This window comes from Chaetodon trifascialis, chromosome 13, assembly GCF_039877785.1.
Source record: "Chaetodon trifascialis isolate fChaTrf1 chromosome 13, fChaTrf1.hap1, whole genome shotgun sequence".
In the NCBI taxonomy this organism is placed as follows: Eukaryota; Metazoa; Chordata; class Actinopteri; order Chaetodontiformes; family Chaetodontidae; genus Chaetodon; species Chaetodon trifascialis.
In genome coordinates this window covers 13403973-13418044 of record NC_092068.1, presented here as the reverse complement: position 1 = coordinate 13418044, position 14072 = coordinate 13403973, and the positions used below count along the sequence as shown (strand labels likewise).

General features: G+C 40.3%; 1 protein-coding gene across 2 annotated transcripts; it reads right to left on the bottom strand.

Annotated features, from left to right (window-relative positions):
• hmgcll1 (3-hydroxymethyl-3-methylglutaryl-CoA lyase like 1) lies at positions 1-13227 on the bottom strand. 2 transcript variants are annotated; one of them, XM_070978155.1, is made up of 9 exons: positions 12877-13227; positions 11220-11297; positions 10599-10706; positions 10139-10234; positions 9798-9946; positions 8913-8976; positions 8186-8374; positions 1439-1564; positions 1-1067 (listed from the first exon to the last, which is right to left on the bottom strand). In XM_070978155.1, the coding sequence occupies exons 1-9, from the start codon at positions 12970-12972 to the stop codon at positions 963-965; spliced, it is 1011 nt and encodes a 336-aa protein (XP_070834256.1). In that variant the 5' UTR covers positions 12973-13227; the 3' UTR covers positions 1-962. The 2 variants fall into 2 exon arrangements, with proteins under 2 accessions (XP_070834256.1, XP_070834257.1); XM_070978156.1 differs by lacking the exon at positions 12877-13227 and adding an exon at positions 12668-12828.
• Positions 13228-14072: the final 845 nt, after the last annotated feature.

Here is a 14072-nt window from a genome sequence, read left to right as displayed (position 1 = left end):
TTATGTCATGGTAAAACTTTTTTAATGGCAAAAAACGATCAAGGAGCACTTCTTCAAACATCTCTGGTGAACCTGAGGGCAAGAACTCTTCAGAGACTGCTTTTACACAGTTATTTTTGTGGTAGTTTGAGGTGAGTCTTGTTTTTAACTGCTCATCACACAGGATTGGACTGGATAGGAAAAGATGAAAATATCATTGGAGAGGTAAAGTGCATAAAGAAATATTTCTGTTTTAAAAAGCAGAAAGTTTTTGGAGTTTGTTTTCTCTGTAGTATAGATAATAATCACGAAAAGTGTTTCCGTGGTGCTAACAAATTGCTTCCAACAAGTAACCAAAGCAGATTAATTTCTCATTATGTTACTTTTCTGTATCATAAGGCCACTGAGCTAGGCAAAGTAATAAAAGTGAGCGACCTTTACAGGGTTTATTTGTCAGAGTCAAATAAATACGAGAAGGATTTAAAATAGAAGTAGACTATTCATCAATCAAAAAAGGCCCAGAGTGTTTTCATAAATCATCAAGCCATCAATCTTAACATTTAATACTCTTCTTTTGGTAGTTAGTTATCAGTCTCTAGCTATTTATGAGCCAATATGAGCTGTCCTTGTTCTTTTGTATGTAAGCAATGTAGCAATGTAGCAAAAAACAAAACAAACAAACAAAGAAATACAAGCCAATCAAACCGCACAAAGAATAAATTGATGATTCAGTTGCTCATAATGGTCCCTTCAATCTGAATAGACTACAAAATGTGGAAGCTAATTGAAAGGAAAGAAAGTGAGTTTAAAAGAGCTGATGGTCATCCGATGCCTCTTGAGATTATTGGGATGACAAAGTTTAAAACATCCACCAGCATACTTCAGCTACAGCAGCATAGGCAACAAATCTGAAGGCAGCAACAGCAGGGGAAGTATTTTTAAAGGGAGTCCGATATTTAAATATATTTCTTTCTAGAAACACATCACGGGGTCCCTCCTCTTGCCTGGGCAACCTTGGAGTTTGTCTTACGACATACAGCGCTGCAGATGAAGTCACCGGCCTCTATAACTTTGGCAAGGTTCACACCCTGCAACACAGAAAATGGAGTGCAGATAAAATACAGTACGGACAAGAACAAAAAGTGTCAACCTGAAGGCTGTTCGTGAGTTTTATATGGATGTGTGCAACAGGTGACAGAGGACAAAACTGTAGTGACAGCATTCCGCCAGCAGGGGTAGGAATTGTTAAATAAATTGTTCCTGAGAGGGGCATGCAACACTGTGGGCTTAAGCAAGTTATGTAAAAACCACTGATATTATAAAATAAACACTTCTATTTGCAGAGCGATGTGTTTGTGTAAAAGAGCTCCGAAAGTCTGTGTGAGTTTGGTTCATCTGTCGGGATTATAGAGACATAAAACACAGCAAGTCTGTCACTGCACTGTGAAGAAATGCTTACAGTTTCAATGCCCATGCCATGGAGCATGTAGAGAACATCCTCTGTTGAAACATTGCCGGATGAACCCTGAGCGTACGGGCAACCTCCCAGGCCAGCTACTGCAGAATCCACCACGCAGACCCCCATCTGCAAGGACACACAACAGAGACATTCAGCACGTCTGCACAGGCTTCACCTCAGGTAAAATCCAGGAACAAAGCTCCTTGTTCTGTCGGATTGTTCTGCCCGGTGCAGTGCGCCTTGCCAGGGCTGCGGTCGTGTTTTACAGCTGTTTAGGAGAACTGTGGGCTTATGTCTCAAAGATGAGTGGGCACAGGATGTCCCGCAGTATGGCTTAGTCATCCTCTTTGTCAGTTTAAACCACTAGCACCACATAATTATGGCCTTGTTCATATTAGAGGAACATTAGAAATGCTGAACAGAACATTTCATATGTTTCTGATTCTCCTGGTTACTCGTGTTTTTACAGCACTACTCTGCCCTTAAACCATGGGGATTCACTTTCTTGCCACATTGAGAAGACATTTTTTGCTTGGCTGCAGGGTGTCCTCTTACACCGTGCCAACAATACAGGAATTGTAACATACTACACAAATGTGCAGTTGCTCCGAATGACAGTTAATGTCATAAATTATTTCAGTGATGACTGTGGTTGAAAATTCTCCTGTCCTCCAGTGGTCTTTGTGCTTAAAGATGGAAGAATATTTACACCTGCAAGAGAAAAACGTGAAGTTTGTTTCCTTTTTTTAACTTACATGTTTGACTTACTGGCTTACAATCAACATAATTGGTAGATTTTTTGGGAGCTACTATACCAAGTGTCTGGCCTCCATATGAGAATAAATGACATGTTTAATTAGCTTTTCTAAATCTCAATGCTTAAAATGCTGCTTGGGAAATAAGCGCTGACTGTTTTTGTTTTAATGTGGCTGCTGCAAGAAGAGCTGATTTATTTAGATGTATTTTACATAAAGAGAAAAAACTGCATTTCTTGCCACAGGTACAAACTTTGTTTTCACACCAAAAAATGACGAAGCCAGACTTTCAGTTTTTCAGAGTCATTACGGACTAAGGTCTCGGGATGTTTTCCACATGTCCCAGGGATCGTCATGAGAATATTAAAGATGTTTTCCAGCTTCCGTGGCAGAGCCAGATGTCAGAGGATCCCACAGTGAGACAAAATTAACACGCTGATCCTCTCAGTGGCATCGGGTCACGAAGCACTTTCACCCCGTGGAGCAGAACCAAGCAAGCTAAATTAAAAGAATCGCTATTGCCTTTTTTTTGGTGAACAATGCTGCTAATTGGTCGCTTTTCCTCCAGACAAGAACTTACTTCTTTCAGCGGCTGTCTGAGCCAGCCGTAATTGCTGTTTGTGTTGGCAAGGGAAGAGGAGGAGGTGGGGTAGAAGGAGGAGGAGATCTACTCCGGTGTGTGCAGTGCACGAGATTTCCAGACCTTGGTTAAAGCCAGAGCAGGATATTGTACTAGGCAGAATTTTTTGTAGTATAAACACAGAGTTGTAATCTACCATGCCAATCCTCTCGCTTTCAGCTGCTAACCGTGTAAGGCCAGAGGTCCTCAGCATTCTGTTTCCGAGAGGAACAAAACAGAGCCTTCAGCAGTGTGCCCTGTTCCTCTGGACACTAATCGTGCAGGAATTGGTGGTCAGCATATCGAGCTTGCCAATGCTCAGTTAGCTTCACACTGCCCAGAAACCAGATGTTCACCCAGTGTTAAAAAGCCATATTCAGTGAGCTGTGGCCATATAAAAACAATACATTCCTGCGTAAAGACATAGTACATTTTCAAACTTGCATGATTTGGGATACGCTTGTTGACATTCTACACCCTGAGTGGACGAGGCTGAAGATGGACATGCTCCCATTTTGGTTTTATAACTGCGTCAGAGAGAGAGGGAGAGAGAGAGGCTGTATTCACTGAAGGATATGAAGCAGTGATGCTTTACCCGCTGCTACATAAACTGGGAAGCTGAAAGAAACTGTCACAGACCCACTGCAGACACATATATCACCTTTTCCCAGGAATGCATAAATAAGCTTGCCACTGGAGAGCAAAGCCCAGATATTGGAGGACAGAGAGGAGACAGACAAAACAAACACACAAAGAATAGATAAATGACATTTTTACTTCAGGATTTATGTTTAAAAATTCTGAACTACATAATGAAGTCAGTCAGCTTCCATATCAACCTTTTTCATGAATGCAGAACAACCAATAACCGCGACAATCAGTCCATTTTATGTCTTAATGTTCAGGCGGAAGCTGTGCGGTCAGTAGGGAACCTCTGTGTTAAATACAGTAGTTATTCAATCTTAGTATTTAACACTGACATTACATCTGTCAAGCTTTTCTTATGTTTTACAATAAAAAAGACCAGAAAGGTGTGTGTGTGTGTGTGTGTGTGTGTGTGTGTGTGTGTGTGTGTGTGTGTGTGTGTGTGTGCGTGCGTGCGTGTGCTTCCTGTGCTCTTAGTATTGGCTTGAAAGATGATACTTTTGTTGTTCTTCATTATGTTTGGTCTCGTCAGCTATTACAAAGCTCTGAATGTCATACTGTGAGTGCTTGTCTGTGTCTGTTCTGTAATGATTTTTACTATGTACCCTCCCATTCATTATGTGGCCTCTTAAATGTGCTTTGATGCTGTTTTGTCAGCTTTTTGAATGTCTGTTTTGCTTCTTTCAAAACATCAATCTGTCCTGGAGCTGCAGATGGAAACTGACCAGTTCTAAAACATTGACATCATACTGATGTTGATTCATTTGTGTTGTCTCTGATATGTACAGTATGAATATGTATCAATGTACTCATCTTTTTAAAACTGCTTTTAATCTTTGATTTCTGTCTTGTCCTCTAATATTATTATATGCTGCACTTCTATTGTGCTGTAGGTTTCTTTTGTTTGTTTTTTTTAACTTGCCTACTTTGCCATGTAAAACATATCAAATATCTAAAACGTTATTATTTAAAAAGGACCCTATAAATAAAATCTATTATTTTATCAGTATTATTTTGTGATTCATTATAACTGGACTCAATAATTGTCTATTTCAGCTGTACGTTTGTATAATTATTTAGCACATGATTGTGTGGTTTCTCTTCTGAAAAGCAGCATTTCAGTGGTGATGATGAGGACACTGATGGTGGTGATATGACATTATATTGTATAATGTTGTACTGTAAATATCAATTATAACATCATCAGATCAACACCTGCCAGTGAGATATCAAGGAAATACATAAAATCAGGCCAAGATAAAGTTGTGTTGGAGATTTCAACAAACGAGTGAACATGCTTACAGTATCTTTGAATGTAAAACAAAGCTGTTGCCTCTGCAGACAGCGTCATGGTTGGTGCATTTCCTCATGGACAGAGAAAATACTGAGGTTGAAAGTTATTGCTCGTGGAAAAGTCAAGTGTGAGCACAAACAGGTGATACTATATTCCCCAGCTGAAGCAGTACACAATACACCAAAATTGAGAGTAAGAATAAATAAATTTCCTTGCCAAGCCTGTGAAATCTAAGTACATACGTTGTCATTGTGTGACCTGTCAGCAGTAGGTTTGTAACAAAGCCCCCCCCCCCAAGACCTTCTGGAAAAAAAGAAAAGGTACAAAGACTGAGGAATGTCTTTATCAGGAACAAAAGAGGTGACTCAGGGCTGACAGCGCAGGGGGAATTCATTTCTCTCCCAGTTGGTGGTGTGGACTTCTGGCACACAGTAATGAAAAGCTGTGATAAAATCTTTCATTTCCATCTTGTTTATGGGTGAGCAAATGGTAGGCTAAATATTCCCGGCTGCTATTATTTTCTGTGGCCATGTGGCAGCTGTGATGAATCATTCTAAATATGATCCGCAGAGGAATTTCACCGTCCCTCTGCGCCTTTTCACTCCGTGGTCCACAGTCAGAGCTAACTTTGCTACTTCACCCATTGTTGACCTCTTCTTCAGCGCAGATGAACAGGATGATCAAGAGAGAGGCATCAATATTAGAGTAACTCAAACCATGATATCCTCCAAAAAAAAAAAAAATGCTTCATTGTGTTTTGTGCCCTGACAGAGATGACTTTGAAGTGTGTTCAGGTGCAGCAAATCAAATCTCCTAAAGCAAAAAACAAGAAGAAAAAATAGAACTCCTAAAAAAGTGAATACGTTGATATTCATATACAGTATAAATGCTGCATAAACATGCAATCCAATTTCATAGTATAAAGGACAGTATGTAGTAGACAGGACTACAATAAGAAGTGACATAAAATATCCAAAAATGAAGGTGAGTAATATATGAAAATCTACATGATTGTGCTTTATTTACCAGTATTGTCTTAATTAAATGTCTTAAAACTAAACTAAATTATTCTTGGCTGATTCTGTGAATGAATTACATTACCACACTAATTATCCAGTAAACTACAGTAAAAGTCACAGAGCGTAATTATCTCCTGCCCACCACATATTTACAAGTGCCACCAAAGTTTCTAGAGTTGGGTCTGCAGCTGCAGCACCGCTCATCACGTGTTCAGCAGCGAGCAAATGAAAGGATCATTTTCCACTGGCCTTTAAGCACAGCATTGTCAGAGAGTTCAACAGCCAAGCGACAGATGAGTTAGGAGCCCCCCAGGGCCCTTCTATCCACCTAGCTCTCAGTTGCTTTGTCCAACAGACACTGAATAGGTGAGCCTTTGTGCTGACCCCCTCACATCTGTTGACCCGCCCAGCCCCCAATGAGCTTCCTCCTCTGCAGTGACAATGTGCCCCAGAGAACTGATACAGCCATATCTGCATTACCTCTGTTTTATGTCTGGATTTATGTCAGTTTTACACTCGCTGTGGGCAAAGTGGTGAAAAACACCCTGACGGGAGCTCTTCCAGAGGGCTCGACAACCTAGTTGTGTTTTTGTGAGCTGTGTAGAAACAGAGTGTATTACTGTAAAAAGTCCAAGTTGTTTTTTTGAATACATGTGTACTGTGATGGAAGGGCCCACTGGAAATATCTTATGTTCATTAAGATTCTGGGTTTTTTTTTCTCAGTGGCAGTTTGTGAATCATCTCGCTTTGTGGGGAGGCTAAGATCATGTTTCTTAATGCCCCTCTTCCTTGCTGACTGATGGATCCGGGTTTTCTCTGTGTCCCATTGTAACCTACACATTTGTTTTGTGCGTCCTCAATACTCGCCAAACAGAGCATACATTCATAATGTCGTAAACTGACACATTGTCATTAAAACTCGGGGCAGATTCAGGTTTACAGTGAGTTATATAAACATTTGGACAGCGATCCAAACACTTCAGCTCAATCCTCCACATGCCAGTATTTGTTTAAGAAGAGAATGTCAATAGTGTTTTTGAGATTTATATTGGATGAACACTTAGTGCATGTGATTATATTCACGTAAGCTCGAAGGTATGTGAATTTGGTATGATTTCAAATGACCTCAAATGACTAAAAATAAATGGCCATCAGCCAAAATGATGATTTTGATGGGCATTCAACTTCCTTTCGGCTGATTCCGGTGGAAAATAAATTCTACTCTTTGTAAAAATTATGAAAAGTTCCTGTTTTTGAATGTACTGTAACTTACAGTATGCCGTGAAAATTGTCAAAAAAAAAAGATGGATCGGGAGCAGCTTAACATATGATTATCCCCAGCAGGAATAATGATTTAAAACCTCAGCGGAGACGTGTGATCTCTACAGTGTTGGCAGTTACTTAAGGAAGTTGAAAGATATCCTGGAACAAGAATCACCACCTCGACTTTGCTTCCACATCTGGCCGCTCCTCTTCATGTCATCATGAGTAACATTATTGATTTATGCAAAGGCTGGGCATCTATCCATCGGCCTGTGGCTCTCCACAAGAGTGTCCATATTCATCATGAGGAGAAGGATGTGTATGTGGAGGTGCCCAAAAAAAAAAATCTTTGCCAAGCCGCCGCAACAGCAGAAAGCAAAGCCGTCGAACAATTTAACGTGAGAGGAGGTGCAGATCAAGAGGATGATGAATTACTGTCTTGTGCTTGTGCAGAGGACAATCTAGACCTCTGAAGTAAAAGGCCTCCTCCTCTCACCATGCCAGTGTTTGTAAGCCCTCTGTGGACCTCTGTGAGAGAAAGTGCTGGCACTTTTCCCATTCCTCACACAAGGGTCAGGATGTTTTCTTCTTCACATAAGAGAGGTGTGACTCATGCCTGTCTGCCCGGAGTTATCAGAGCTCATGTCTTCCTTTTCTTCAGAGACCTGAGAAGTGTTCAGTCTTTCTCCTCTCTCCCACATTGCTTCACCAAATTTGCAGAAATGTCAGGTCTCTCCTTCAGTCTATTTTCAAAGATGTCTGTTTGATGTCTGCCAGGCTTTGAGAATTTTCAAGCTCCTTCCTCGTCATTTCCCAGAATTCACAGGTCCCTCCACCCAAATTTTGCAGCAGCCTTGGAGCCATTCCACTTCATTTTAAGAACTTCCAGAAATGCCAGGTGCCTTCAGCGATTCTCACTCAGAATAAGGGAGCACAGTCTTGCCAGAGAGAGCAGCACTTGCAAACCTTTACCACAGTTTCTTTTTGAAATGTGGACAGAGTGTCATAAATGTGGATTTGGGTTTGCATTGTGTTTTGTCATTTCCTTTCATTCTTCATGTTTATTTCATCATCACAATATCATAACTACTGTGGTCAGTAGTCACAGTATTTTTGAGATCGCTGTTCATACCATGCATTATGAGTTCTTACCTGAAGTGCGGTCAGGATGTTGGGCAGTGCTTGCCCATAAGTGTCATGACAGTGAACTGCAACAGCGTTGGTGGGCACCTCCTTCATCACACTCTGCAGCATCTGAAACATGGAACCCGGAGTACCAACACCGATGGTGTCCCCCAAGGAAATCTCATAACAGCCCATTTCATATAACCTCTTTGCCACCTAAAGGATAGAGGAAATATGGTTAAATGAGAGTAAAAGAACTGTTAATGCCTATATACAGTGTCATCAAGTATCATTTGATGCTTGGGAAGGAATATACCTTTAGATTTAAAGTCTTCAATCATTTATCTGTAGTTACAGTTGGAATATGAAGAACTCAATTATCTGAGTGAATGTTTGAGCTTAAACATGTTCATCCAAAGCTTTTGCATCAATGTGCAACCAGACAATTACACAAGCTGCTGAGATAAGAGCTGCTCTCATGTGGTTTAACAAAATGAGCATCATCTCATAAATCCACTGTGTATGAAAATAATAGGAAAAAATGTATTGCAGCATGACAGATTAATAGAAAGAGGCGCAAATAAAAAAAACAGACACTAGCAGCCGCTTAATCTTAACCAATGTATAAATGTCCACAAAAAATGCCATTTAAATGTTTTCTAATATGCTACATCAGTAAGTTCATTATTATTTTCTCAACTGAATGTTTCATTAAATGTTACAATATAATAAGAATGTAAAAAGTTGATCTCACCTGTGCAACTTTGGACGGTTCAATGTGTCCCTCGTGGGGGCATCCAAGGGCACAAGACACGTATCTGAAAGAGGACATTTGCGAGAATTTTGATGTGTTTATATACTATTTGGTGGCATTTGATCAACTATTAAAAAACTTAATAACTGCTGTGGAGGTAGCAGCAATTCACTGTAACGTGGAGAACGTCAAGCAGCTGATATGTGGGACACTCACTGAAATATCAGAATGTTTCACCATTGCCTGTTGCTGTTTGATCGACGAGCTCAGTTTATGTGAGGATAAGGAGATTCTCATGTTTTTGTTCGTATTTTGTCTGTTTTTGTGTTTGACAGCGAGATATCTCAAAGGAAAAGATTCACATGAGATTTGGTTAACAGATGTGTGATCCGATTTTGGTGGTGATCCAGATGCTGAGTCTCAGCCATTTGTTAATCATCAAACCGTATTTGGCTCTTGGAAAGTGACAGTGTTTACACTAATCCACTGTTGCTCCCACGTGTTTATCTTTTCTGGACCCAGAGGCTCATATACATCTAAGAAAACATGCATTATAAGTGCAGCGGTTTGCTCTTCCATGTATGACAAAAGGCACAACTGTGTATATTCAGTCATTTCTCTGTTTGGTTTGCTTCAATGTCCATCTGGACTTGTGGTTTGCTAATGCATAGATATAGCCTGGTGAACATCTGGAGGTTTGCTACAAAGCTATCATTACTAAATTGTGCATTTTCTCCTACATATAGACACCAGTATTTTCAACAGTTTAGTTTTCATTTGGGGTTAAAGAAAATAAATGTGATAATCACTGTAAAATCAGAAAGTGAGTAAAACGTTAGATGGGTGTTTTCACTCATTCAAAGTGACAACTAATACGATACTAACCCACGCACTGGAATCTGGCGCTCTTTGGCAGTGTTAATGACTTCCTCAAACCTCAGCATACTTTCATCAATAGAGCAGTTAATATTTTTTTTACTGAAGGTTTCAGACGCTGACCCAAACACCGCCACCTCAGTAGCACCAGCTGCGACCTTCAACAAGGAGAGAAAAATGAACTTGTAAAACGGTTTTGAACACTGTGTTGGAGTCACACTTACGTAAGTGTAGGAATTATGTGGCAGAAAAGGTTACGGTGCCAGCAATTAACTCAAATCGACAAGCATGGGTAAATAGTTACGGTTTATAGCGGGGATCATCGTGCTGAATTGAAAATGAGTACTTACAGCGTCTTGGAAGCCTTGCATGTTAGGTGTCAAAACAGGGTACTGAACATGAGGTGCTCTCTGGATTCCTCTGAGTACGTCAGTGTGGTCTGCCATCTACATGAAGGGGGGGAAAACAAATGATGTAGAAAAATAAACCTTTAACATCATCCTGCACAAATGTTTTCACATGCTTGCAGGCAGCAGAGATTCCATGGAGGACAAAATTACTTTTTCATGTCACAGTATAAACAAAACATCGGACATGTTCGTGTTTGCTCTTTTTCACAAAGCAAATAGCGGCACAATTTATGACTGAGAGAATGAGAAGTCGACTATATGAAGAATATTTTAAAATATTCTTCCCTAAAGTATGGGTCCAACAAGAGGAGCAGATTTTCCTCAAGGCTCATGCAGACAAGAAAGAGAGCCTAATAAATCACTCAGCACTCTTTTCCTGTCCACAAAGAAGAGTTATTACCTGCGGTACCCACTTTGAAGAGACAAAGCTGGTGGCCTCGATCACAGACAGGCCTGTTCCTGAGAGCATGTCTATCAGCTGGATTTTCACCCCTGTCGGAACAATTTCCTGGGGAACAATGAAACTGAAACAGCTCTTTCTGGGTTTGATTCCATTCAAGTTGGGCGGCACGACATGCACATATCACATAGCAGATTTGTTTTTTACTATGCTGGCGGCCGATCACATTAACATCTATACTATCTATATTCACACTTGCTGAATACTTTGAGATCCCTCAAAATTTGCAATTTATTTCTCATAATAACAGGCTGTGGTAAATAAAATGATCTCCGTGTCCGTAGTGCAATCTGTAAAACTACAGGCGTGCAATAAGGAAATGATAAAGCAGTGACGGACTAAGCAGAGTAAACTAAGCCAGGGGCCGTGTCATCTTTCCTATTCAATTTCAAAGAAAATGTGAAACATATGCTCCTGGCAATTACGACACACAACCCATATGTTCGGGTTGGTTTGTGTTTGAAAGATACAGGAAAAATGGGAGTTTCGTGAAATGATCATGTATAGTAATATAAAACAAGAGTGCATATAAACATAAATGAGACTGAAAAGAGAGTTTACCTTTTCATTTTGAAGTCCATCTCTCGGCCCAACTTCAACTATTTTAACAAACTTTGGATACTCGTGTCCTGTAATGGTCTGGGGAAAATATCAAAGAGAAACATAAAAGAGAATAAAGAGATGAATACTATTCAACAGACCACTGAACGCAAGCAGTCAGACATCCTTTTGGCACGGGATGCTCCAGGACACGTTATTTCCAACATGAACAACTGTCTATCCCAAAGCCAGATGAAACCTGAGAGCCAAACATAAGCCTGTCGTGAGATTAAAATGCTAACTCGGGAGATGTGTCATAAAGAAACAACTAAGGGAGAAGGTGAGGGTAACTCCACACAAACCACAAGGGGTTTTGTGAGGATCAGGGTATTTTTGTGCTCCAGACCTCATAATTCTGGAGAAAAAAGCCCTTGTTGTCAAAAGACATTTAAGATTGAAGAATTTATATAGCTAACTTCCTAAACTTAGTGACAGTGACATTTGAAGACCACCTAGTGGACCAAAAACTGTTCATCTATCAAAGCTGTTTGTGTCCACTAGGGAGCAGAGAAGCAAAACTAGCTAGCAGACATGTCAAGCTATGAAGATGCTAATCTAACAGTTAAAGTGTTAGCAAACAGTGCCTTCTTTCATATCTAGCAGACATGAAGCAACATTAGCGTTCATTTGGAGTCGTTTTTCTGCCTCTCTGAGAAATGTAGGTCCACTATTCACAGTTTACATTAAACCATCTTCACTAACTTTCTATGTTGAGCAGTTAGCTAAGCTTGTTTACAGGAACAGGTAAGCAGAGGTGGAATGTAACCATGTAATGTTACATGTAGTCAACTAGCGAGCTACTGTAAGTTACTTCAGTAATGATGCTATGTTGAGATAGTTGTACTTTACTTGAGAAGTTCCATTTTATGCTTGGCTAATTTATACTTGTATCACTGCATTTCAGTCACTCAGCTAACTGCATCAAATACAACAATGAAACTGTTAATGCATCAGTAATACAGTACTTTTACTTCTGGTACATTAACTACACTTTGCTTTTAATTTGCGTGTGCTTTGGACTAAAACTTTGAATGTATGGCGTTTACTAAAACAGTTTTTTAAATGGTAGTATTTTTTGAGGTTTAATATTGAAAAAGAAGGCCATAAACCAAAACAATGAGCTGTGTCACACATAGTGCTGCAAAAGCAAATGAATGATTGAATGTCATTCAAATCTATTAGTTAATATAAGTTTGATATGTGATCAGTGAGTAGTATTTAAATGTAAAGAACCACTATGGGCAGCCTATTTGTCCATATGCAATAAACAAATATTTCTCTTGTTAAATAATTTTAAAATAATCCTACTGAGGCAGTCTAATGAAGTTACACGACACAGAGCAAACAGAAGCATCTCGTCTGCATTCATTGTCACATACAGTCAGTTCAGAAAGATGAAAACAATTTACCATTCTTACTTAGAGTATCCCAAGCATCCTTCAAAATATAGTAAAATGTAAAAATAGAGCAGAGCTTCAGCTGAAGAGGACCATTATATAAGCAGCATGCAGCATCAGCTCTGTCATCAGTGGCTGGCTTCTGTGCAGCCTCTCTGTCATGAGAGAGTCATGTGGCAGAGCATGTGCAGCAGATTAGAAACAAGAAATGCTACGCCCACCTTTTCCTCCAGCAGCCAGCGTCTCAGCCATGGATAGTCCTGGATGAGTTGCTCATAGCTCAGGCAGTGCTTCACTGTAGTGGGTACGTTACCCATCCGAATGGCTGCTGTTCAGCCCGCTGCTCCTCCGTATCCTCTGAGACTGACGTGCACAGACTGCTGCAAGTAATACTGCAAATGGAAGCGTCAGATCAATATGCTAATGCAGGCCTGGACGATGGAGGGCCTCGCTGCATGAGGAGATGGCATAAGTGGATGGCTGCAGATGGTGGAGGATGATTCAGCAGTTGCCATGGCAGCCGCATCCCTACCAGGAGGAGATCAAAACAGAGAGGGATGGGGGAATGGAGACTGAGAGAGAGAGAGAGAGAGGAAATGGTGTGAAGCAAAGTGGTAAATGGAGCGATATGGGAGATTAGTGCTGCACTTTTGACTGGGAATTCTTGTGGAAGAGCTGTGAAGAAAAAAATAAAACGTGCACTCAAAAAAGGGAATACAGAAAAAATATGCAAAGAGGAGTTTGTGCAACTGTAAATAATCTCCAAATTATGTATAAACAGGTTAAGTACGGAACCGTGGAACCATTTCAACCAGTTTTCACTAAAAAGCTTTACGGCTGATGTTATGTATACATTGATTCATCGACAGGATTAGATACACACTCAACTCTCTACTCAAGTAAGAATTGAAAGCTTCAGGGAAGCAGGCTGCTTTGATTGATCTCCTGTGACCAGAACAGTTGAGGGGTTTCCAATGCCAGACGTGACACTGCTGCCAATGTCAACTGCATGGTGTAATAAAATCCCTTGTTAAGCCAGGGCAACATTTACCAGAGAAAGAGCCATTCTTCTGAACCCAGATGTTAACAATAGAGGGGCTTAATGAAGTCCTAGCATTCAACCATCTCACCACACTAAACTGCTCTGTGATGAGAGACTTCTACCTTTCTCTCAGGGGAGCAGGGCGACTCATATGATCAGCCCTGAAAAAGCCTTTTTTGGAGCAGACTTCAAGGTTGATGTCTATCAGTTGCCACCCCCTAAAATTTAAATGCCTTTTGGCGTATTGCCTCTAATCACTTATTCGTGGTCCTCTGAGGCACAGAAAGACAAGGAGTGTAGCAGCATTAATGTTTGAAGCTTGAAGTATAGAATTTTTAAATTTAGTTGGCAGCTTTTAACAAACTTTATTTATCT